Source organism: Onychostoma macrolepis, chromosome 19, assembly GCF_012432095.1.
Source record: "Onychostoma macrolepis isolate SWU-2019 chromosome 19, ASM1243209v1, whole genome shotgun sequence".
NCBI lineage: Eukaryota > Metazoa > Chordata > Actinopteri > Cypriniformes > Cyprinidae > Onychostoma > Onychostoma macrolepis.
Window position 1 is genome coordinate 16,183,014 of NC_081173.1, and position 26,692 is coordinate 16,209,705.

General features: G+C 35.5%; 4 protein-coding genes and 1 long non-coding RNA gene across 6 annotated transcripts; 2 read left to right on the forward strand and 3 right to left on the reverse strand.

Annotated features, from left to right (window-relative positions):
• Positions 1 to 405: 405 nt before the first annotated feature.
• On the reverse strand, positions 406 to 3,167 carry tfpi2 (tissue factor pathway inhibitor 2). The gene is made up of 5 exons (XM_058753508.1): positions 2,867 to 3,167; positions 2,553 to 2,723; positions 2,169 to 2,348; positions 1,496 to 1,672; positions 406 to 1,335 (listed from the first exon to the last, which is right to left on the reverse strand). Exons 1-5 carry the CDS (start codon positions 2,940 to 2,942, stop codon positions 1,235 to 1,237), a joined length of 705 nt encoding a protein of 234 aa, XP_058609491.1. The 5' UTR covers positions 2,943 to 3,167; the 3' UTR covers positions 406 to 1,234.
• On the forward strand, positions 2,299 to 4,716 carry gngt1 (guanine nucleotide binding protein (G protein), gamma transducing activity polypeptide 1). 2 transcript variants are annotated; one of them, XM_058753511.1, is made up of 3 exons: positions 2,299 to 2,377; positions 4,149 to 4,247; positions 4,375 to 4,716. In XM_058753511.1, exons 2-3 carry the CDS (start codon positions 4,152 to 4,154, stop codon positions 4,498 to 4,500), a joined length of 222 nt encoding a protein of 73 aa, XP_058609494.1. In that variant the 5' UTR covers positions 2,299 to 2,377; positions 4,149 to 4,151; the 3' UTR covers positions 4,501 to 4,716. The 2 variants fall into 2 exon arrangements, with proteins under 2 accessions (XP_058609494.1, XP_058609493.1); XM_058753510.1 differs by lacking the exon at positions 2,299 to 2,377 and adding an exon at positions 3,952 to 4,053.
• Positions 4,049 to 5,920, reverse strand: LOC131525644 (uncharacterized). Its single transcript, XR_009267267.1, has 3 exons — positions 5,717 to 5,920; positions 4,730 to 4,807; positions 4,049 to 4,589 (listed from the first exon to the last, which is right to left on the reverse strand). It is a non-coding gene; the product is annotated as an uncharacterized LOC131525644 (long non-coding RNA).
• zgc:85777 (uncharacterized protein LOC405871 homolog) lies at positions 5,325 to 24,217 on the forward strand. Its single transcript, XM_058753507.1, has 9 exons — positions 5,325 to 5,555; positions 8,685 to 8,805; positions 17,176 to 17,305; positions 18,598 to 18,704; positions 20,371 to 20,538; positions 20,628 to 20,801; positions 21,151 to 21,312; positions 21,582 to 21,732; positions 23,472 to 24,217. Exons 1-9 carry the CDS (start codon positions 5,337 to 5,339, stop codon positions 23,560 to 23,562), a joined length of 1,323 nt encoding a protein of 440 aa, XP_058609490.1. The 5' UTR covers positions 5,325 to 5,336; the 3' UTR covers positions 23,563 to 24,217.
• On the reverse strand, positions 23,893 to 26,466 carry bet1 (Bet1 golgi vesicular membrane trafficking protein). The gene is made up of 4 exons (XM_058753509.1): positions 26,266 to 26,466; positions 25,406 to 25,515; positions 24,978 to 25,034; positions 23,893 to 24,893 (listed from the first exon to the last, which is right to left on the reverse strand). The coding sequence occupies exons 1-4, from the start codon at positions 26,282 to 26,284 to the stop codon at positions 24,738 to 24,740; spliced, it is 342 nt and encodes a 113-aa protein (XP_058609492.1). The 5' UTR covers positions 26,285 to 26,466; the 3' UTR covers positions 23,893 to 24,737.
• Positions 26,467 to 26,692: the final 226 nt, after the last annotated feature.

Below are 26,692 nucleotides of genomic sequence, written 5' to 3' on the forward strand. Positions count from 1 at the left end.
ACATGAAATTACATTTTTGTTTGTGACAGATGCCTCAAGCCATTTTATGTCTAGACTTTCTACAGTATATTTATCTGGCCAAAAAAGTTATTTACTTGATTGATAAAATGCACTAGGGGGCGCTATATATAGACTTCCAAATAAATTTTCACAGAGTTATGATTAATAACAAATTATTCGGAACAATATATTGCTTTGCTTATTTCACAGACGATATACGTTCACAACAATAACATGTAAATATATATATATATATATATATATATATATGTGATGGCATTTTGGAAATTAGAATGTACAAGAGATGTGTTTGATGTTACTTATGGTAATATTTTTCAAATGACAGATCAAAAAACAACATGAAACAAACTGATTAGAGAAATGATGATACAGATGAAAGACTCATAATGCTTGTATTCAAGGTTTATTTATTGTATTCTGGCTTTGATATCAAGTGCCATTAAAGGCATGAGACAATTTGATTTTATATACCATATATAGATTGAAATAAAAATAAAACATTCAAAATAAAAAGGCTGAATATATGTCATTTCTCACTTTAACGGTTAATAATTTTGTAACCTGCTTTTTTTGACCCAGCAGATAATGACCATTTTCATTCTTCTTTCTCAAGTGTCACTAGCTTTTTGAAATCACTGTCATGTGCTAGACTTGAGATGATATCAATTAAATATATTGGGTATAAAACATAATTATATGAAATACTGTTATTAAATACTGTCAATTAAACGTTATTGCACTCTCAGAAATAAAGGCACAAAAGCTGTCACTGGGGCGGTACCTTTTCAAAAGGTAAATTTTTGTACCTATTAAGTTCAAATATGTACACTTTAAGTACTAATGTGTATCTTTAAGGTACCAAAATGGACATGAAAAGGTACCGCCCCAGTGACAGCTTTTGTACCTTTATTTCTGAGAGTGTGCTTTATCACTTAAACAGTGTTAGACTTTACAAAATATTGTATTTAATAATACCAAATAATTAAAAGTAGTACATTTTTATTTTATTAAAAATAAAATAAACATTTTACAAATGCATAAAAATACATAGAAATATTAAAAAAACTTTTATTAAACATGTCTTTAAAAAAACAAAACAATCAATATCATATATACACAGAGTGAGATATGAACTGCTGCCTTCAATTCCAATAGTGTAAAATCAGTGCAATCATCTTTGTCGGTAATACAGTGTCAACGACTTCATAAAGCATTATTTGGGTGACTTCTCCTTTTGTGGCTGGGACTTTACTCGTTTAAGGTATTCTTTGGAAACTCTCACAGACTTTTTAGCAGGGCTCCAATGTTTGCTGCCTGAAAACAACAAAACACACTGTTAGACAATTGAAAATAAATCTAACTAATAATACATAACAATACAACTAATAATAATAATAACATTCAAAATAAAGCTGTTCTATTGTCTTGATATTGTCATAATAATTACAGACAAACCCAAGGTGATTAAACATACCATTTTTACCACAAACATCCATACAGCTTTGTTTGGAGATGAAGTTATTGTTGCTTCCACCGCATCCCGTGTATGTGAACTCCTCACATGTCTTTGTAGCAGAGTTGTAGTAATATCTTGGGATGGAAGCTAAGCACTTTCCTTTGTCCAAAATATCTTTGCAAATCACAGGGATTGCTGAAAAAATAAAATAAGACAAAAATGCTTAACTTCTGATCTTTGCATTTTATCGGGACCTCAGAGATGTTCTAGGTGAAGCCAGGGTCCATTAACTAAGCAAGGCAAGAGACTGGAAACCATTTAGACAAGATGGCCATTAAACAAGCCTGTTGTGCTGATAATTTGAAAAGATGAGAATAAAAATATCTTAATGTGTTCCAATGAAGACAATTAGGGTTGCAACAAGTACACAGGTCCCTTAATGTTCTCTTCTATGTTCCGCTCATCCATTTTATTAATGCTGTTGACATTTCCTCACCAAATGATTATGAAGATTTAAAACGTCATTCCTGCTATTTTTCTGAAGATGGCAAACACACTTTCCAACCATCTTGTCTTTAAATGCATGTATGTATTTTTATTTGCATTTTAAATGTTTGATTTAAAGCCTAGAATGCAAAAGCCTAAATGTAAGATTTGTTAGAAATGCTAGTGTGTCTCAAAAGGTACTTACTTTTAGGAGGTCTGCAATATTCAATACATTCCTGAAGGTTTTGAAAATTGTTTTCATTCCCTTGGCAACCACCATAAGTGAAGGGTTCACACTGCATGGAGGTCATATTGAAGAAATAACGCTTGAAGAGGCCACGGCAGGGGCCCTCTTTCTTTTCAAAACGACAGATCTGGGGGATTTCTGTTGTGTGCAGAAGAAAACAAGTTAAAGTGAGCATTTCACACCATTTGCACAAATTACTATGCCAGTTAAAGTGTGAACATAATGCCTATGTTATTTTTAAACCATAACTGCCCTCAGAACTCTCATGAAGTCAATTTAAGATGTTATGTGTATCACATAGCACATGAGTGTATTCAGAGTGGACGTTTAAAATAAACGTACTTGGAATCCTGAAGCATGTTTTCTGACATTCCATAAAGGACTTGAAGTTGTTTGCGTTTCCTTCACAACCGCTATAACTGAATTCTTCACACTGTTGGGTGATTGTATTGTAGTAATAACGCTGGACGTCGTCATTGCACGTTCCCTCTTCAACTTGCAACAGGCAAACCTCTGTGAGGGCATAAATCACGCATTAAAACAATGATAAACCTCAACCTCAAATTCACGTGCAACTGTCCGGTTTCAGCGAAACAACGCATTTGTATTACTACAACTTTTGAAGAAGCCATTAAAAGATAAAAATTTTTCTTTACCTTTGGGTTGTAGTCCGACGGCGCTTTGCAGGACAGCAACAATAAACAAAAGACCTCCAGGCAAATCACACGCCATTGTGATAGAGTTTGGATTCTGGGGTCGTGTAGTAGGCTAGTCTGTTATGGTACAAACTGAAAAGTTACTCGCCTGATAAGTTACTAACTTGACTTCTCACAATCGTTGCCTTATAAATGGAGAATTTGGTAGGGGTGGAATTGGAAGGGCGGGCTATACTTAGTCATTTCCATGACAATTCCACGCAGTACAGAAAATTGCGTCTATTCCCAAAGCTATTGCGTCTATTCCAACATTTAATGACCTTAGAATTATATCAAAGCTAAACTTACTACAACTATTATATAATATTATATATAGCCTATATATAACAATTACTACTAATAATAATGCACTGTAAACATATTTATCAAAGAAGGTTGGAGTTGCCTATGTTTTATAATACTACGACCAGCCACTATGCTATTACGACTTAGACATACTCCGTCCAAATTTTACGTTAATTTAATGTGTTTCTTGCCTTTCTTTATAGTTATTTTTAAAATTTACTAGACATTTCTAAGTGAAAATTGCTTAGAAATTTATTTTTGGTATCCTATAACATGTTTTTAGTGTAGTAACATTGTAATATAGCTATATTATATAGCATATACATTACATGTATTATTTTATTAAGATGATTATAGAATAGTTGATATAACGGTACAATGAAATAATTATATAATTATGTGCGACCACCTTTGAAAACAGTTCTTTGAGAGAATACATTTGTCATATCTTGGATGATAATGCATTATCTAATGTGACAGGTCAGGGGTAAACATGGATTATTAGTATGCTCATCACAGCAGCCTGTAATACTTTCTATGTCCCCTTGACCTATATAACAATAAGGGTCATTACAAGAAAACCTAAATCAATTTCATTATGTTTGGGATATATTTTATTGTTTATGTAAATATGTATTTACTTTGTTGAATGTGTGATTGTTCACAAGAACAGCTGACCAGAAATTTGGAGAAGACTATGGAAAGATAAAATAAGAGTGCTTGTTTTAATGAGATTAAGAGATTACAATGTTTATGCAGATTACTTTATAAACCGGATTGAGAGAGAGGTACAGAATCTCTGTCCATTTTCACAGGTGGAGGAGACCTCATCATAAGCGGCAGTAAGTCTGGTCATCAGCAGTATATTGTATAATTAAATATCTCAAACATAAATACCCTACCACATGTGATGTGATCATTTGATTTGGTTTCTCAGACAATGCCGGTCATAAATGTAGAAGAGCTGACAGATCTGGATAAGGCTAAAATGGAAGTAACCCAGCTCAAAACTGAAGTGAAGCTTGAAAGGGCGCAGGTAAGCGTTGAAATCTACTCATGACCCAAGTACACAAAATGGACTACATCCAAGCTGGTTGGGCATTGTTGGTATGCTCATTTTTGTTTGATTGTCACTTCAATTATTATTTTTTTTTTTTCGTCAGGTGTCCAAATGCTGTGAAGAGATTTCAGAGTACATTCAGGCTGGAGCAGATGAGGATCCTTTGGTCAAAGGCATTCCAGAGGAGAAGAACCCATTCAAGGAGAAAGGTGGATGTGTCATTTGCTGATGTGGACAGAGAAACCCCCAACTTTAGTGTTCATTGCTGCCCATGGACACCTGCTAAAATTTAATCATAGCTGGAATCCACTCTGCTACCTGAAAAAGGACAATCACAAACATGGATAGATGTTCGATTAACTCTAAATGGCTTTTTCTCCCTTGTAAATGAGTCCCCAGGATCTGGACCCTCATATGTTGTGTATTCCTCTTTGAAGAGCTGTAATAAATCATACTACCATTGTGCACTGATCACCAGAGACTTGATGGACTAATACATGTATTTCTTTCCTGGGCAGCCAGCCAAAGGGTAACATCTGTGTGACAAAACAGGGTGAAAATGAAATGTTTGAGCTTGTAATTCACATGATAAATCAAGGCTTAATCGGTGGAATATTTTAGCTACTCAATAAAATCTCATTACTTGGCAAAGGGCCACTACAGTTTCTGAGTGAAATTTTTGTCACCACAAGAGTCATAATGGGTTTAGTTTAAAATTTGCAAGTTGTTTTTATTTTTTAAGTAAACCATATTTTAAAGAAAACTTCACTTAACGTGTTAAAGGAGTTTGTATTTATAATTCAGACAAAATGCCACACTTTCTTGTTAATTACAAAATAGGTACCAGCAGCGGTAACTGCCAAAATACCGTAACTACTACATTTAATATGTTTTTAATTAATAAAATGGATTTTGTTTCATTTGACCATTACTTGTTTACCACAGTTTTAATGTAGAACTATGAATATGTTAACAGTTATTAACATGAATATATTAACAGTGTACAGTTATCTTGCTAAAGCGCTGATAGCATACTGTAAGTTCGAGTTCTACGTGAGTTGTCTAATGCGCATGCGCAGATCAACACATTTCAGAATGGCACTGCGCGTCTTGAGATTCAGTTTGGCTTTGAATCGCAATTTACTTAAAACAACTGTTGTCTGCAACAAACGGCACTTGTCAGAAAAAGCGTCCTCCAATCCGAAAGCGTCCGTTTCTACCGAAAATATCGATCATGTTCTCTACACAGAGGAACATTTTGCATTAAAAGCATCTTTGAGAAAGGTAGATATGACCGCGTGTTATTGTATTGTATCTTCAATAAATGTATAATTCTCTGTCGAGAGGAATGTCGAATAAGTTTCTTGCTATCTGATTATCACACTAAAATGAATGTGCAGGTCGAATCTTTTTCAGCAAGTGAATGTAGGTAAGAGGTCACTTACTATAGCTTGCATTGCACTGCTAGTTGCAACTGGTCGGTTGTATAATTGCTTGGGATTTTATTGTCAGTATCTGACATAATTAAATGATTTTATGCCGGATTTTCTGATATAAAGATACATTTTCAAGATTAACAGATGAATTGTGAAGATTAACCGCTTTGTTTTGATGCTTCCAGGAAGCTCAGATTGTCACGTGATGCTCAAGTTGCGTTATGGCCTGTCAAATCCTTCTACATTAACATTAAAATTACAACTTGTATTTTTATGACAAAGCTATCTTCTGTTCTGCTGTCATTTCCATCACACCAAACATTTTTGAAAACAAATATTTATTTTGCCCAAAAAGTTTATGCTTGATTATTATAGGTATTAGAAGTCATCAAGTGATCTCTCTATCTCTGTTATTTTAAATGGCACATTTAATTTACTAATAGGTAATATTTTGAATTTGCAAGGTCAAGACTTGTATAATGGAAAAATCATTCCATTATACCTTATTACCTTCTTTAAGGCATGTGATAAATGTTAACACGAATTACATTTGAATTTAAATGATTGGAAGTCATTATAATTAGACTAGGAAGGGTTACCGGGGCTTGGGAAGGAAGTTGCTTTCTCCAATTCCCAGTGGCTTCAAGTGTGTCGGAACAGGCTAGTATGAGAAAGGATATAAGTGGAAATCAGAAAAGGCAACGGATAATGAAAACAATGCCATAGTGTGAAGCTCAGGGACGGAGTTTATTAAAAGAACTCACCAGAGACAGTGAAACATTGAAAACAAGGTAGAAAAGTCCTTGACTTAGAAGAATGTAATGTTGTTATGCATCTAAATGAAAGTAAAGACTGGTGTGAAATTTAACAGTGCATAATACTTGCAAGCTTGGTTTTAATTTTCAGCTTTTACTCATGCTAAAAGAATTTTAGAATAAAATGCACTTCTTCTCAAGGTCATCTCATGACTCAAGAAGAAATTCTTCACACAGTATTAAACTTGCGCAATGCTTAAGTCACACGTCAGTTATGTTCAGGTTAAAATAAAGGGAGTATGATTTTAAAAAATCTAAATGTTTTATGCACAACTAGGGTTACCACTTCCAGGAAACATCACCTACTGTTATTCAGTTTAGTTCAATGGTCATGTCTTCTGGGTGCATAAAGTGTTGACAAACCATAAGTCAGAGTTCTGGACTCCACCAAACCATTCTCTGCTCGAACCGACAAGAGAATTGTGGAATGTATCACCAACATTTATTAGGAATTAGGAACCTTGTAGTAGGTTCGAACAGGGCGGACCAGACTTCCTTTCTGACTGTATTATCCAGTCACAGTCTTCTGGGTTTTGAGTAAACCAATAATATATAAGATGCTTCCGTTACATGTTTTCCCGCCAATTCCTTCTGCTGAAGAAATTTTAACTAGTTCACGCTGAGTTTGTTAGCGTGCTGTCGACCCCTGGCTTCCTTTCAATTTTAAACGTTGTTTGTCCTGTGAACACTGCTTTTGAGTCAGGACGTTTTTGTTGGCCAGTGAAGAAGCACGTCTGCATGTTTTTGGGGAAATGTGGAGCTCATCCCTTCTGCAGTATTTTTCTAACTTTTCACAGACTGTACCCATTAAACGTAGTAAGCATGACATATTAGCTCAAGATGACTCATTTCCATAGCTGAAAAAATGTATAGCCTTAATTGAATTAAAATTATTGGCTCATCAACTTACTTTTATTGCTCACATAATGCATTATTGGGAAAAGAATTCAATTCCTTTTTTGCTTCATTTGTTTAAGTAGATTATAATGAATTGCCTTACTTCCATGCAACATTATAGTGTTCTTGTGATCAGACACTAAAACAGTACAATGAGTATTACAAGGTCTGTTGACTTTTAATTGCATTTGTTTTAGGGACTTCTGCTCCATCTGTTTTAAACTTAATAGTTTAGCCCAAAATACTCACCCTATGTTGTTTGTAATCTGCCTGATGTGTCCGTTTCTATGGGACACAAAATAAGTTAATAAGCAAAATGTCCAGACTGCTAGTTTACAGCAAGCAGAAGGCAAGAATTTTGGTCAATAATAACTTCAATTTCAGTCCGCTCCTCTCAAAAGTATACTGTATGGCTTTGGAAGAATCATAAATATAGAATATATTTTCTGTTTTTTTTTTTAATGGTACATTTCATACCTTTTTGAAACTTTTTTTTTTTTTTTTTTTGATAAATGTCACTCCTCTGTCATTTTTGCAGTGCTTGGCTTGTATGGTTCAAATGTACATGGAGTATTGCTGTAGACACTCACTGTATTTTACAATGGTTATTACAACAGGCAGGCGTCTTGAAGTGACTCAACAGGAAATTGAGTGTCTGGTCACGCTTTCAAGGAAGCAGCCTATTGTAGGGCTATTACACTCTATATAGCTTGAAGGAACTTGAAGGTGTCTTATTTTGGCCTTTTGTTAATGTTATATAAAGAGAGGGTGGGAAGTGATGAGTAGAAGGGAGGGTATGGATCAGGAAATTACGTGAACCGGATTCAAATCATCGTTACCCTTTGTGAGCTACTTGCTAGGCCACATGTCTCAGAAATTAAATACTGAATTACCTGTTGATATTTACTTTGAAAAGCTTTTGTGATTTATTGCTGATTATAGGAATTACAAACTTCAATCTCTATTAATTAATCCTTAGTTTTTGATGGATCATTTATGTAAACATTTAGACTGTTTCCCAGTTTCTGATGTGTTCTTTTTAGATAATGTTGTGTGCGTCAGCGCAGATGTTTCCTCCAGTGAAGTAATTTCTCGTAAAATCCTGCTTCAATAGAATAAGCATTTAATTGTAAACAAGGTGTTAATGTAACGCCCAGTTTCCCTGAAATTTATAAATCCGATCATATCCAGGTCAGATTTTTAGATTTGGTTACTGTACTCAGATTAAGCATTCTAATCTATGTTTGAAATTTAATGTGTTACAGATCATTGATCAAGAGATCAACCCTTATGTAGATAAATGGGAGGAAGAAGGGCAATTTCCTGCTCATAAGATCTTCAAAATCTTGGGTAATGCGGGATTTCTAGGAGTCAACAAACCTGTGGGTAAGTAGACATTCACTACTTCTGATTTACCATATGCATACAAGTGACCCATTCTTCTAATATTTTATATTTGTATTTATTTATTTGTCATAAATTAGTCTTAATTAGTCATAATTTCCTTTAACTCTCTGGCATTTAGAATTAAACCAGAAGTTTAACCTTAACCATAACCCTAAATCTTCAACCACGCTTTCCTAAAACTGGGTCCTTCCAAAGAATGCTATATACAGAGTTGCAGGTGCTACATAACCACCTGATGGCATACTGTTTCAGATTTAGATGCCAGAACACAATTTCAGCACAAGCAGTTTGTGCAACTTAAAGTATGTTTTTTTTTTAGTACCATGAACGCTATCTATTTTGTTCTATTGCACAAGATCAAGGAAAACTTGATGTGGCCCGCTGAAAGCAGCAGGTTGAAAAAGACATTTGTGAAAAGTATTGCTCTTTCACAGAAAAATATGTGTTTAAAGCACAAACTGGAACATTTTGATTTTCCAATAATGACAGAATCACAGTTCTAAGAAACTTTCTTCAGAAAAGCAGAGAAAAGGAAGATTTTATTGTAGGGTGCCCTTAATGAGTCTTAGTTTTTTATGGGAGTATAAATGGATTCATGACAAAATAACAACATGGCTCCAAGAAGCAATTATGAGAACAGTGGAAAATACCTTGTAACACAAAATAGATTTGTGGCCGTACACATATCAAAATGTCAGTACACAACTTTTTACCGTACGGTTCAAAGCGTTGCTATAAGACCCCAATACATGAGAAGAATAAAGAACAACCAAAAGGAAATACAATTGGTGCCTGTAAAAAAAAATGTAAAAGCCCACAGGCTCTCAGTGAAATGTCAAATTCAAATAGAAGTATTTTTTGCCCTGTTTTTAACACTCTTCTATGCATTTGTATTAATGCAGATTATATCCTCATAATTTCTTACAATTTTTCTTCTTTTTTTATGAGATAGCAAAAGTTTTAGTTATTAAATGTTAAGAATATAATGCAGTATAATTGCTAGTTGGATGGAGGCTCTGGGGGAAGCAGCTTCATAAATCTGTAGGTCAGAGGAGAGCACTTGCATTAAGAAGTGCTGACACTGTGACACTTTTGCATTAGCAGGCTGGATTTACAGCATCTTCTTAGAGAGAAGATTAGTACTTGAAGCGTTGCCTCACCTCTTTTGATATGTGCAGCACAGATACACCAGCAAGTCTCTAAACAATAACGTAAAATCTGTTCAGGTGAATTGTGACTTGACTGCTGTAGGCTAAAGCGGAGCTTTTCCTGTACACTCTCTCGTCTGAGCGCTCACTCTCAAGATTTGGGGGAGTTTTGTAGCTATATTTATATTCGAAATGCACCATTTCTATACATTTACAGAAACCAGTACCATTTTAGTTGAATGTAAGCATTCTTCTTAAAGCATACTTTAAAATTTTGTCTACAAAAAACTTACATGAACACTTCCATGGTTATGGACTACTTATATAAAGTAGAAAGTAGAAAGTTCAATGAACACATTACTTGTTGTTGTATTATTTGGGGTAAGCTGTCACAATATAACTTGCTTTTTTGTAGGGCTGCAACAACGAATCGATTAAATCGATAAAAATCGATTACTAAAAGCGTTGGCAATGAATTTCATAATCGATTCGTTGTGTCGCGCGACGCGAGACGTTTGATTATTAAAAAAAACTTTAGTTGAGCGGAGCGGAGTGAACACACTCAGTCTCTCTCGCGCACGGATGCTAGCAGAGTTTGGCGCCTCATAAATAAAAACAAAAAGTAAAAAAAAAAAAAAAAAACGAGCGGAGGTAGAGGAAAGATACATGGCGGAGGCAGAGAAATCCGTGCGACCCAAGTCATCCAAGGTGTGGGAGCAGGGGCGGCGTTTGCGTAATGCAGTGTATGGCAGTTGCCATACTCTAGCCCAGTCAGGTGCTGTGAAAAATTATCCAAACTTGAGTCGCTTATAATTCGTTTTATTATTTTAAATCAGAGAGTTTTAAAAATAGTAAACCAATGATAAGCATTAAAATAACTTGTCAGTAAAACTTAACGCCATTGGATCATCGAGCTCTCAGCGAGACCTCGTAACTTCACCCGCCTCCGTTCAGATTGACGCGCGCACAGCCTGGAGAAGATGAGATCTCTGCTTTTTCGCAATGCAAGGGTGAATAAATAATTGGTGTTTGAATAGTACAGCGTTTTCTTTACTCAAACACTATGTCAGTAAAGGATAATGTTTTTGTGTGTTTGAAGAGTGGAGAAGAATTAGTTATTTGCTGTCTATATACGTTTTAAATATCCTGTGCATTATGTGCATAAGCGCTTAATTTGAGATTTTGGCCAAGTGTATTAAACAACAAGAAAAACTAAGCGCCCATATAGCTACAATCAAAGTTATATAACCTGTAAAAGTTGATGAAAGCATAATGCACTTAATGCACTTATGCACTGCATAACAGTTACAGCCGTTCTAACGACAGACAAAACACTCCATCTCCGTCATTCTCTGGTCAAAAACATTATTAACTCCATTTGAGCTTGATTTTCATATAATGTTAAGTGCAGGTGTCTGATACAATACCAACGCTAACGACGCAGTGTTGTTAAATTATTTAATTTTTGCACCCCAGATGTAAAGCATACATGTGTATGTTTTTGTGTTAGTCCATTTTATTTTATTTTATTATTATTATAACAGCTCAGGGATGTTCAAGGAGCAACATGTTTGTGCACTTTCTAAAGATTTTAGTTCTGTTTTTGAATAAAGGGTTGGAAATGAATGCTTTTTGTTTTTAATCCGATTCATCGATTAATCGAAAAAATAATCGACAGATTAATCGATTATTAAAATAATCGTTAGTTGCAGCCCTACTTTTTTGAATCTACCCATTATAAGCAAAATGTAAACTGTAAAACAGTTATGAAACACGATTCATGAAACAGCAAAAGGCAAATAGTAATTTATAAAAATGTCAAACCATTATTTTAGCCCTAAGTAATTTAGTATGTTTATGAGTTATGATTTAAATCACTTGCCCTATCTTGATATTTATGAAAAATTCCTACTTCTGACAATGTTTTAACTTTTAGGTTTGAATTTACCTTCATTATATAGTTAAATTATGTCTAAATATGTTTCAGTGTGGTTCAGTTGTGTTTGCTTGTTTACTCAACAGCTACTGTATAACAAAAATGTGGTATTACCATGTTAATGGTTGTGACAGAATTCACAAAAATTATTCAGATTTTTTTTCTTAACTAATTTTTTTTTTTAAATAACACATTTGTCAGTTACATAGAAATAGCTCTTGTGAAAACCAGCCCCTCATGAGCCTTCAACATGCGCACAATGCTCATAGATGCAAACTCCTCACCTTTCAGTGACAAGCCACTTTTTTAAAATCAAAATAGGTCACCATTTTTATCGGGGTCTTACACGGGTAAATCAGTAGTTCTTCCTAAGCTCAGGAGACTTAGATGAGATTCTCAAATATCTCTCATTTTAGTATTAATGACATTTAATATGTTTCTCCTGGGGATGTGCGGGACTAGTCGACTAAACGGTACAGCTCCTGCTAGTCGACACTGAAATCAATAGTCGATTTCCAGGCTCTTTTCTAAACTGTCTGCTTGCTTGTAGTAATCTCTCTGCGTGCCTGTAACTTCAGTTCCTGCCGAGCGCGGTTTGTTTTTTCAAGTGCAGAATCGCCTCTAGTCCCGTCTTTCGCCAGACCACGTTAACATGTTAAATTCACTGAACAAATGCGCATGGTCTGAGTAAGTAAAACGTGCATTGTTTTGTTTTTAGACAATATAGCCAACATGAAGTACATTTTTAAAAGCCGTTTTAATGCTATTCCTTGATAAACTTTCCTATTGTTTTTGACTTGTGTTTTAATATGTTGGCTAACGTTATATGAAAATGAAGAATTCTGTCAGTCTATTTTCCATTTCTGCATTGCTCCAGCTGATCTGAATAAATAAGCTATGCACTGGTTTATGTTGAGTTATGCTCTTCCTTATTTTCTGTTTAACGACCACCTAAAATTAAATGATGATAACGTGAGGCAAGCATAGGGCATAATCATGACCATTTTTAGCAGAATTCATTGAGGGATTTGACAGTGTGATGCAAAGATTAAGTATTTCAAGTGTAGGCTGTTATAGACACATTTTTTTTTCCTTTTGCCATTTTTTGGGGGTTTCTAGCTTTTAGACTAGTCGGATACAAAACCCGTTTAAACGACTGTCAAATTAGTCGTAGCGCACATCCCTAGTTTCTCCTAAAATTCCTTAGGAGAAACAGAAGTAGACACAAATGAGACATGAGAAATATTTGGGGTCAAAAAAAAAAAAGAGTCAAAACTGAGAATGTGGTGGAAGAAACATAGAATATCTCTTTATTGTCTTGCTGCAATCTCTATCAAGACTCCATTATAAGAATATTTTTATTGCTCTGTGGTTACTCTTTCTAAGCTCATGAGACTGATTCTCTGATTCTGATTCAAAGACAAAAATCTAAGCACAGTGTGTGATTTTGTTGAGATCTTGTTTGAAACTTTGGAGAAGACAAATGTGAGACCACCAGAGTCTTGAATTTAGGAGAAAAATCTGAGCACAGTGTGTGATGTTTAGATCTCTTCTAAAGCTTTAAAAGAGACAAATGTGAGAGATCCAGTGTCTCTAGCTAAAGAGAAAAATATGAGCACAATGTGTGATGTTGTTGAGATCTCTTCTAAAACTTTAAAGGAGACAAATATGAGACCACCAGAGTCTTTAGACAAGGAGAAATATCTGAGCACAGTGTGTGATGTTGTTGAGATCTTGTTTAAACAATGGAGGAGACAAATATGAGACAACCACAGTCTTTAGCTAAGGAGACATATCTGAGCACAGTGTGTGATATTGTTGAGATCTATTCTAAAGCTTTAAAAGAGACAAATGTGAGAGATCCAGTGTCTGTAGCTAAGGAGAAAAATCTGAGCACAGTGTGAGAGTGTTAGAGTTTTTGTCTCAGGAGACAAGTTTGAGAAGCAGGAGACTCTCCATTCAATCTTAAAGTTACCTCATTTCTGTCTGGGATAAATTTTTGAGATGTTAAAGAGATCTCACTTTTGATTTTTCTTTCCTATGGGAACTGGTTATTTCAATAAATTTTGTATAGTATTTTCTTTACTCTTTACTTCAAAAACTATGTCTAAAAAGGGTAATATTTTACGTATTTGAGGTCTGAGAACAGTGAAGAGAGAGAGTTGCAAACATTTTGCATTTTAGGTCAGCATTGCCATCTAATCAGCCAATATTGTCTTAAATAGCCTGCATAGCACTTCATCTTTATAACATGGGATTTTGATCAAATATATTCAAATATCTTGATTTTTGTAAAATGTTGCAACAAGAGGTTATTTTTATTTATTTATTTAATTTTATTATTATTATTATTTGTGTGAAAAAATAACAGTTTTGGAAATATAAGGTAATAAAAAATTAAAGTAACTACAAAACACCATGTAAATAAATATCTTTAAAAGAAATTCCGTGCGGAGCATGCCCCCAATCCACGCTGTTTTCTCACCTTTTTTTCCCCCTTACCTGTTTGCAATCTCTGAATGCTACATGATATAGGTTTGCATTGATTGAAGGTATTTTGAGTCCTCGTTTTAGAGTTTTGCTAGTTCCCATAACAACTTCTTCCTCGTGAAATCACTGCTTTCAAAACCTGGCTGAAACAAATCCATTTTACAGAACACTGGCTTAAATCCAGATTGTCTGTTTTTCCAACCCTGGCAAACTCAGATAAGACAGTAAGACTCCATTCTTATCCGAACTGACCGGTCTTTTGACATTCACTCCCACGATATGTGGGTGTACATAGCCTCGTTTCTTTTGAAATACCTCTCATTTCACATCTATGTGTTGATTAAATGTACTGTGCAAGGTTAGGCCACCAAACAGGAGAATCACTCTCCACCAAAAAAACATTCATGTTTACATGCACACAGCGAATGGAAATGTTGACCACCTTCCAATAGCTGTCCTTCGTAAAGCACAGATCTTTAAACATTAAACATCCTTTTTCCATTTTGTTCCAACTGTATAGTATTTCATACTATACAACCTCATATAAGACACACAATATTTGCATGGTAATGTGGAAATCTATCACAGTGTTTTACATAACAATCAAATGTTGTATTGTACTCCAGTACTCCTTAAGGTTAGTTAAGCTAGTTTGTGGTCAGGATAAACAAACCTTCCATTTAGATGCATCAAATAGATCGTCTGTTTGGATACTGAATTGTTGGACTCCAGCTGTTCCTCTGCAGCTGTATCTGTTTCCTCTGCTCTCTGGCTTCTCTTTTCCTTATTTTGCCACACCAAATGTTGTCCATGACCATTGTGGGACCTGATGACAGAAAACATGGGGAAAGTGAGCATAGAGTTCACCACAGTCACTAAAGGACTTGCTTTTCAGCATTATTGTTGCCTTTATTGCTTTCACAGAATAAAATCATTTCCTTAATGTCGTAATATTTGTTTCCTGAAGGAAAATGCTAAATGAAATGGAACATGAAATGACATGAATAAATGCATGACAAGGAAAGTATCGTGGGAAACAGTAATGTTTATTACGGTCAAATGTAATAGCTTACACCACGTTTGCACAACACATTGTAGTATGTTATAATGATGACTAAATGGGATGTGAAAAGGGCATGTCAAGTTTTAGATTACTGCATGGCAAAAATATGTAGACGAATCTTACATGAAGCACATTTGTCTTCAGTACTGAAGTAAGCAAGTTCAGATTAATGCTGCAGAAGTCCAGATAGAAATGATCTAAATTACACCTGCTTTGTGATCATAATGTTCTGAGATATTTGTCTAAAGCATTCATTTCAAATGTTTACATGCTCATTAACAAAAATAAATCAATAAATAAAACAAAGAGCTGAAGCATCCAGGGGCTTCATTTATAACCGTTGCGTACGCACAAAACCAGCCCCGAAAGAGGCGTATGCCACTTCTTACGTAAAAGTTGGGATTTATAAAAACAAACTTGACAGGAAAATTTGCGCAAATCCACGCAAACTCTGACCCATGCGTACAAACTCTTTTTCCTGGAGTGAGAAAATTAATGAAGTAAAAACAATGATTTTAAGCTCTGTTTTCATGTCGATATACACATTTACATGAAATATTCCACTCTCATTAATGGAGATAAGCACTGAAATTACATAAATTCATTACGCAAAAGTTAAACCAAAATCATATGAATTTAGACAGTCTAAATGCATCCATTACAAATATGTGCTTGATCACTTTTCCTCTTTTAATGACAGCAAGGAGTGCTATAGGTGCACAATAATTCATCTTTACACTAAACTGCAGATCTCATTTTTTTAGCAACAACAATGATCAATAACGTGCACTTATTTCGATATTATCGCGGACACTGCTGGATTCGGTGGTCGAACGGTCCATTGAGATCAATGAAGAATGAGATCAACTCTATTCTAAAATATTTATCTGATAACTAAATTAAACAGTTTTGTTTTTATAAACATTTTGATATATTTATTCTAAAACATAACAATGATATTTGATGATTTTTAGCAGTAAAAATCAATGTATGGCACAAATGGCATTTATAGTCCGTATCTCATATTTCCTTAATGTCTTGTACCTTTGACGGTGTTAAACACGGTGTCGCGTGGATGGGAATATGCATGGAAATGATATGCAGATGAGGTTATGCATAGTAAAACTAGGCGTTGTAAGCTGACAACTGTATCTGAAAATATTTGGCCGAGATACAACTATTTGAAAATCTGGAATCTGAAGGTGAAAAAAAAATCTAAATATTGAGAAAATCGCCTTTAAAGTTGTCCAAATGAAGTTCTTAGCAATGCATATTACTAATCAAAAATGAAGTTTTGATATATTTATGGTAAGAAATTTACAAAATATCTTCATGGAACACGATCTTAATATCCTAATGATTTTTGGCATAAAAGAAAAATTGATAATTTTGACCCATACAATGTATTTTTGGCTATTGCTACAAATATACCCCAGCGACTTGAGACTGGTTTTGTGGTCCAGGCTCACATATGGTGGTTTCGGGGAGGAGTCGGGGTGGAGATGCATGTCTTCCCCTGACTGGGATTTATAAAGGGATTTTTGCGCAGGTTCTGGCGTACGCATGGTTTTATAAATCTGAAAACTTTTGTGCGTATGCAAAATCTAGCTTTTGCGCGTACATACACTTTTAGGATGAAATGTACAGAGAGTTTTATAAATGAGGCCCCAGGTCACTGGACATTCACTTACCTTTTTGTTCACTGTCTGCAGAGTATGGAGGTCTGGGATTGGACTTCAGCTATAGTGTGGCTGTTGCAGAAGAGCTGGGGAACATCAACTGTGGAGGAATTCCCATGGCCATCGGCGTGCAGAGTGACATGGCTACACCTGCACTGGCGAAGTATTTCTCTTGCTTAACCTTTAAATAGTATTCTTAACCACTTAATAAACTGCTTGCTATTTTTTTAAATTAGTAACAGAAACATTAGACATTATTCCATCATAATTTCCAGATGTATGCTACATTGCTCTTCACATTGCAAATGTGAGGGACGTTGCATTACTGTATTGATCAAAAATGGTATTTTTCACTTATAGGTTAATTGTTGGTGAGAAAATGTCAATACGATGAAATAATAATTAAAAAGAGATGGTAAAAACCATAATAATTTATTTTGGTTCATTTGTCACATGGGTAATGGAAGATGAAGTTGAGTGCATTGCATTGTGGCCTTCCTTACATTAAGAAAATTAGCATTTTGCACATTATACATAATTTATAGTGCAGAAAATGTAAAAGTAGTATCTAATTAAGCTATTCTGAACAGCCAGTTTCACTGGTTTCTTCATTAGGTGGCCTTCATTAAATGCCATTTGCCTCACAATATTCATGTCTCACTTTGAAAGTAAAAAAAAGGCATGGTTAATGACTGCAAAACTTAATTCTTCGTAATTACTATTTTTTACTTGTTTTCTAGTAAAATTGTCTCAACATCTTTTAAACAAGGCGGATTTACTTGAGAAATATCTTTATTTAAATGAGGAAACCCATTTGCAAGGTTTTTTTTTTTTGCTAAATAAAAATGAATTAGGTTTGGGAAAAATAGGGTAAGAAAAATAAGCTTAATTTAAGATATATGCTCTTATAAGAAAATATATTATGCAGTTTTGCTTTTTTTTTTATTTGTTTCTGTGCGTATTTCTGTATTTATTTATTTTTAATAGGGAAAAGGTTAAAAAAACAATTATTTAATTTGATCTAGTAGAATGTTGCAGTAGACTCTGAATGAGGTATTTCTTCAGCATGTGTTGATAGACTCTTAAAACAAATTAAATCACCTATCATACTGTAGTCATCAGGATGGTTCCTTTTTCTCTTTCTAGCATTTGACATATTCTGACTGCAGCAGGTTGTACGCTGTCACTGAGGGGATATTACTACACTGTGCTCACTCTCTGGAAACACTCATTTTTCTGTGCATATTCGTTTTGGCTATTTGGATTCAGAAAATCAGGGATTTTGATTAGTCTCCTTTGTGATTCTGCCCTATGGAACAGTTTCTGAAATTGCATTTGCTGCTAGTAAAATGTTAATGTCTTCTATAGCCCATTCTGTCTCACCAGCCTTCAATCACTTTTGCTACAACACTCACAAAATAACTGTGAGGATGTGACCTCTGTGCTGTTTTGTAGGTTTGGTTCTGCAGAGCTCAAGAGAGAGTTCTTGCAGCCCACCATAATGGGAGACGTAGTGGTCTGCCTCGGGGTGAGCGAAACGGGGGCCGGCTCTGATGTAGCAAGTAAGTATTTTGCTGGAGATAATGTACTTAACAGGAAAGACGTGCTCTTTATATTGCCATGGGGGTGTTCTAAACAGGATGTAAACATACACCAGACGCAAATCTAAAATTAATTACTTTCCCAAATGAAGATATCAAAGCATTTCAGGCCAGGGAGATTAAAAGACTTGCCTGCATGGGAATACCACACAGGGGGATGCAGATCCATTTTTCATAAATGTATTAAAATTTGTATTTGAAGTAAAGCTAGTACTAGTAGTCACAGCTTATTAATGAGTTGTTTTGAGGTGAAATTAAAGTACTTTATTACTTTATTTTACATTTAAAGCCAAGTATGATCTAAAGCAGTGGTTCTCAACCATTTTGGCTTGAGGGCCCTTCTTTGTTCAAGAAAAAATCCTCCAATTTCCTCTAATATTTCTGCTGTAATTATGACAAAGCTGGTTGTTTTAAACTTTTTTATTAACAGAAGCTGGGAGCAGTGATATAGTTAAAGGGTTACTCCACCCCAAAATGCAAATTTGGTCATTAATCACTTACCCCCATGTTGTTCCAAACCCGTAAAAGCTTCATTCGTCCTCGGAACACAATTTAAGATATTTTGGATGAAAACCGGGAGGCTTGTGACTGTCCCATTGACTGCCAAACAATTAACACTGTCAATGCACAGAAAAGTATAAAAAACATTGCAACATATTCTCTGTCATCAGTAACGCATGGATACGTATTGTACGTTTATTTACGCTTTGATTTAAACGGAAACAACGTATCCTAGCGTACGCACTTTGCATCCATTGGATGCTTTTCAAAATGGCGCCACGCTGACACAGAGAGACAGAGGAATTGCTGAATAAATGTCATTATTTTGATTTTCTTTGCGTACAAAAAGTATTCTCGTCGCTTCATAAAATTAATATTAAACCACTGATGGCAGATGGACTATTTTGGCGATGTTTTTTTAAATACTTTTCTGTGCATTGACAGTGTTAATTGTTTGGCAGTCAATGGGACAGTCGCAAGCCTCCCGGTTTTCATCCAAAATATCTTAAATTGTGTTCCGAGGACGAACGAAGCTTTTACGGGTTTGGAACAACATGGGGGTAAGTGATTAATGACCAAATTTGCATTTTGGGGTGGAGTATCCATTTAAAGGGACCACTGTTCATTTTGTGATTCCATAAGTGTTAACAAAAACTATAAAAAATAATTTTCAGTAATTGAAACAAAATTAGAACAAAAATAGAAATGCTGCCTAGGAAACTAACTGAAATTAGTTAAAGTACTAAAACTAAATAAAAAAAGAAATCAAAGCTATATAAAAAAGTAAAACAAAAACTAATAAAAATTGCTGAACAATATTAAAATAAAAGCTAATTTCAAATACTAATAAATACTATAATATTATATAATCAATAGTAAAATAACATTTTTAAGCATACATAGTCAAGCTTATGTTTATGAAAAAAATTGTTAAAAAAACCTAAACTTAAGATAAAACATATTATGCAGTTTTGCTTAAGTCATCTGGTCTTGTTTCAAATTTTGATATATTTGCTAAAAAAAAAAAATCTAAATTTGGAAGAAAAAAAAACTATTAAAGATGCTAAAACTTTTAAAATTAAAATGTAAATTGAAAATATAAAGGAATGAAAACTGTCTCCTTCAGGCATCAAAACTAAAGCTGTGCGCAAAGGAGATGAATTTGTCATTAATGGAGGAAAGATGTGGACTACTAATGGCACTCAGGCAGACTGGATGTGCCTCCTGGCCAACACCAGCGATGGCCCTCCACACAAGAACAAATCCCTAATCTGTTTACCTATGAATCTGCCAGGTAAGACGTAATGCAAAAGCACAAACTTTTGGAAAAGAGTCTTTTGACTGCCTAAGAAAACATGCCAATGTTTTACTGTACGTCCGCAGGCGTTCACATCGCACGTAAGATCGATAAAATAGGCATGCGATCATCGGATACAGCAGAGGTGTTTTTCGATGACGTGCGTGTGCCCTGCAAAAATGTCATAGGGCAGGAGGGAATGGGCTTCACGTACCAGATGCTTCAATTCCAGGAGGAACGACTCTGGGGGGTGGCCAATAGTAAGTTATCCTTTCCGACTCCCACACATCCCACCGCACAGCAAACATTTCTCTTCACAGGCACGGGCATGACGTCAGTGTGTTAATGTCAGTAGTGCCTGTGTGTTTACAAGCCAGGTCAGATCCTCTCAGGCCCAAATGTGTTTATCAGTGAGTCAAACTTTAAAAATCAAGGAAGAAAAAGGTCTGGCATATTCTGGAGGATCTTTTGACATCATCAGTAAACATTTCAGCCTTCCTGTCTAGATGTTAGGACTGAAATCCTACAGCTATTTCCTCTATCAATAAATATAATATAATCTCTGCTGAAAAACACATCGGAATTTTTCCTATGCCTTGTTTTTTTAAGTTCTGACGACCATGGAGAAAGTTGTCCAAGAGACCATTAATTACACCAGACAGAGGAAGATCTTCAATCAGCCGATTCTGTACCACCAGGTCGTTCACTTCAGGCTGGCTGAGCTGCAGACAGAAATCGAGCTGTTGCGCTCCCTTCTGCATCGCGCCACAGGTGAGTCCCACCGTTTCTAAAATTATTCCGGAATGATTTTATAGGCCAAGGCAGCTATGCAATTTCATGGGTTTGGGTCTGGCAGGTCTACAGGGCCACCAATTTCCAAATTAATAGTGGAAAGAAATTGTGTGAACCCTGGCTTGCAATCGGTCCATTTTCATTCTTCCTCCCTCAGGTTGTGAAATTAAAAATTGGAGCTGAACCTCAGCGTGCATGCCTGAAAATGAATACCTCTGAAATAGTTTTTTTCTGTGCACTTTCATTAGCTTTGTACATTAAGGGAAACGATGTGACAAAGTTGGCGTCAATGGCCAAGCTGAAGGCAGGACGACTGGCCCGAGAGCTCGGTGACAGCTGCCTCCAGTACTGGGGTGGCATGGGCTTCACCAGTGATGTCCTAGTCAGCAGGTTCTACAGGTCAGTTTCTCTCATCTGAATGAGGTGCATGCGCTCTCAAGCAACAGGTTTGGTTTGCATGTACAGGTGCATCTCAATAAATTAGAATGCCGTGGAAAAGTTCATTTATTTCAGTAATTCAACTCAAATTGTGAAGCTTGTGTATTAAATAAATTCAATGCACACAGACTGAAGTAGTTTAAGTCTTTGGTTCTTTTAATTGTGATGATTTTGGCTCACATTTAACAAAAACCCACCAATTCACTATCTCAACAAATTAGAATACATTTGTTAAACATTTTTAGTGAATTGTTGGCCTTCTGGAAAGTATGTTAATTTACTGAATATGTACTCAATACTTGGTAGGGGCTCCTTTTGCTTTAATTGCTGCGTCAATTCGGCGTGGCATGGAGGTAATCAGTTTGTGGCACTGCTGAGGTGGTATGGAAGCCCAGGTTTCTTTGACAGTGGCCTTCAGCTCATCTGCATTTTTTGGTCTCTTGTTTCTCATTTTCCTCTTGACAATACCCCATAGATTCTCTCTGGGGTTCAGGTCTGGTGAGTTTGCTGGCCAATCAAAGAACACCAACACCATGGTCATTTAACCAACTTTTGGTGCTTTTGGCAGTGTGGGCAGGTGCCAAATCCTGCTGGAAAATGAAATCAGCATTTTTAAAAAGCTGGTCAGCAGAAGGAAGCATGAAGTGCTCCAAAATTTCTTGGTAAACGGGTGCAGTGACTTTGGTTTTCAAAAAACACAATGGACCAACACCAGCAGATGACATTGCACCCCAAATCATCACAGACTGTGGAAACTTCACACTGGACTTCAAGCAACTTGGGCTATGAGCTTCTCCACCCTTCCTCCAGACTCTAGGACCTTGGTTTCCAAATGAAATACAAAACTTGCTCTCATCTGAAAAGAGGACTTTGGACCACTGGGCAACAGTCCAGTTCTTCTTCTCCTTAGCCCAGGTAAGACGCCTCTGACGTTGTCTGTGGTTCAGGAGAGGACAACTGTAGCCAAATTCCTTGACACGTCTGTGTGTGGTGGCTCTTGATGCCTTGACCCCAGCCTCAGTCCATTCCTTGTGAAGTTCACCCAAATTCTTGAATCGATTTTGCTTGACAATCCTCATAAGGCTGCGGTTCTCTCGGTTGGTTGTGCATCTTTTTCTTCCACACTTTTTCCTTCCACTCAACTTTCTGTTAACATGCTTGGATACAGCACTCTGTGAACAGCCAGCTTCTTCGGCAATGAATGTTTGTGGCTTAGTCTCCTTGTGAAGGGTGTCATTGATTGTCTTCTGGACAACTGTCAGATCAGCAGTCTTCCCCATGATTGTGTAGCCTAGTGAACCAAACTGAGAGACCATTTTGAAGGCTCAGGAAACATTTGCAGGTGTTTTGAGTTGATTAGCTGATTGGCATGTCACCATATTCTAATTTGTTGAGATAGTGAATTGGTGGGTTTTTGTTAAATGTGAGCCAAAATCATCACAATTAAAAGAACCAAAGACTTAAACTACTTCAGTCTGTGTGCATTGAATTTATTTAATACACGAGTTTCACAATTTGAGTTGAATTACTGAAATAAATGAACTTTTCCACGACATTCTAATTTATTGAGATGCACCTGTATATACAGTACTCATGAGTTTGAGCGGAAAGAGCCAGGTCAAGTGAATCGAATTTCCAAGTGACTTATAAAAGTGTTAAATATTGGATACAAATATATCTGATCTGTTTTTTCTTAACAGGGACTCCAGGTTAATGTCCATTGGTGCAGGAGCTGATGAGGTGATGCTGTCAATCATATGCAAATACATGGACACTCTACCCAAGAAATGACATATCCAGTATGAGTTTAGTTTGAAAAACAAAGTGCACTTAAAAGGAGAATCTGACATTAAATATAAATGAACTATAGTTATATCAGTTATAAAAACCATTAACAACCTTATGGTGTGATGGATGATTTGTGCCTTGCATTGAAAAAAGGTATTTAAAAAAAGACTTGATGAAAAACTTTATATGTAGTTATATGTAACATATGTAAATTTTGATTATAGTTTTATATGAAATGAAAATATGCATGAAAAAATAAAGTTTTCATAATTCTTAAGAAGCTTGTAAGATTCCTGAGAAGCATAAATGGGATATATGAAAACAGGACTCAAGTTGACAACATAAAGGAATTTATGTAATAATTCTCTCAAAAATGACATTTATTTACAAATTAGTTCCTAAAAAAAAAACTGAAATTAACCATGCATTATTTTAAACCCAGAGAGCAAAAGAGATTGGACAAGAACTTCAAAATTACTTAAAACATTTCTGAAGTACACAGAATTCCGGGGTTGTTTTTGATATGGTTATTATTGTACACCTGCATTGCACAAAAACTCATGTATCCCAGTAAGGTTTTCACAGTCTGAAGATCAGCCCTTTGAACACTGTATTCACACAATTTTGTGGCAACTCTTTCAAGGATGTTGTGCAGACTTGCACAGTAAAACAAAGGAAAAATAATCTGTTATTTTGTTTGCACCACATCCAGCTGGGCATAACCTGAATTTTCATCGATATGATTGTAGGACTACTGAGCTGTTTTGTGCCACCCTTTTAAATGTATTTATCTGTATCATTAACAGAAGATATAAATTAGCACACATTTATAGCACTGAAGTTCTCCTAAAAGAATAATACCATTAAACAAAGGTCATTATCATTTCTGAAAAAAGAAGGAAAGATGCATGTTAATCTTTAAAATATTTTTGTGACCAGTATTAGACAACTAGCACTATCCCTTCCCCTCGAGGGACACTAAGGGTGGGTTAAGACAGATTTTTGTCTCATATTGCACATTGTCAATCAATGGTTCAACTTCTTGTCCAGTGGAAAGAAAGCACTCTCGCACTCCTTAATAACCTCAGTCCTCGTCATCTCTCTGAGAATTCTGACCCTCTACCCCAAATGAGCATGGCACAAACGAAAGGTCCTGAAGTGTCTCATCAGTCCTACGATCACCTCAGTCTGATCACCCAGTACAGGACAATAAACACAAACAGGGCAAACAGCAGCATGTAGCAGTACACCTTGGTTTGGCTTCCCCTGGAGAGGAGCTTCAATCTACCAATGGTGGCTCCCAACAGACCTCCAGTTGAGTCAAAGTCCGAGTCCTTGAGGAGAAACAAATGTTAGATGTTAAAGCTATTCAGATAAGTGTTTTGATGAAGAGAGTAGTATCAATTCCCATAGCTTACCATTTCTCCTAACATTTTATTCTGGTACTTGACTTCATTTCCAATGTCAATTGAAAGCTGAAATAGATGTAAAAAGTATAGGTTATTAAGGATTCAACACTTTATTGCCATAACCTAGCTGTATGGAACAATTGTGCTTACAGGAGAATTAATGCCAGAAGAAAAACTGTATTTTTATCTTAACACAGCCCAAAATAGTGATACTAAATCATTTTTTATGGCATAGATATAATGTAATGACTGATAAAAAACCAAATAATAAATATAATTTTGTAATTATTGTGCATGCTTTAATAATTTGTATTATATATTTAATGTTACATACTTTATATTATTCATTTATATATATATATATAGAGAGAGAGAGAGGACAGTTGTGCAAATCGGTTATTAAAAATATAGAATCAAATATGTTCAAGTCCACTTACATGTTTAAGTGCATGTACTTTAGCTTTCAGTCCCTCCTGTAGATGTTCGTTCTCCTCCTCATACACACTGTATCCACTTGCAACGTAATTGCCAGGAGGGCCCCCCTCACCTAAACGACAATAAACAGGTAACATTGGCTAGATAAGACTGGTGTTTGTCAGTATTGTAAAATCCAATATCGGCAAACTATTTTAAATGTTAGTAATTGACTGAAGTTTACTAAGGTGGGCAGGACAAATAAATTGACCACATTATTTTTTAACTTCAAATAAGGTTTATATATTCATCAGAAACAACTGAATATCTAAAAATTAGAAACTATTAATTAAATCTTGATGGTCTTTACAAGAAAATTAAATAATTTAATTGTTTAGTATAAAAGCTATTTATTTTAGTTATTTATTGGTTACAATTTAAGAGCTGACTTTTAAATTATATGTTGATGGTTCTTTTCATTTAAACAATAGGGAAGGAATCTAAATTTAGATTTGGATGTCATATTTATAATGTCGCAGTGTTTCCGTGTTTTTATTCACACAGAAACACCAACAAACACTCATTCTTCATCTGATATAAACATCTCTATATGTTAACCTGCCCTATGGAGCAGTTGGTCTGAAATAGAGAAAACTAGCCAGTTATTAGCTGTCTCAGATCAGACCATTTTGGCTCGAGTCTCGTACCGTTATTTATTCATATGGTTCTCCAAACCCGGACATTGTGGCTAACTATTTCATATGATTTGGCCATTCATTGTTTGTTTAATGTCTCAAACTGTGACTGATATCTATTTGAATTGAGAACTTAGCTTAGCATAAGCTTCAAATATTACGACATATAAAGAGAAACAGTAACTTACCCAAACCTGCGCGCCTCATTATCAGCCGGAGACCTTTATATGATATACGACCACTGCAGTCTGAAAGTAATGTAACAAATATTTGCTTATCCTCCTATTTTGAGCCGCTGTACTTTCGCCTTCGCACTCCACAAGCGCCACGACAGCTTACGGAAGCCGCGGAGGATTGAAGCGCACGCGATGACAGCAAGGGCGTGTGGGTAGTGAAGTTTTTTCGACTTTATTTTTATTTTATATTTCTTTTTTACTTGCTGTCACAAATGTTCAAATGCTCCTTCTAAAAATAATGGAAATATCACAAGGACATGAACTTATTTTCAGCATCAAGGATAAAATCTTTAGTCCTAATTTTTAGGTGCAGTAATTGGTCGCCATTTCTTCTATTTGTCAACACATTTTATAGAGTAATGTTAGGCCTACAAAAACA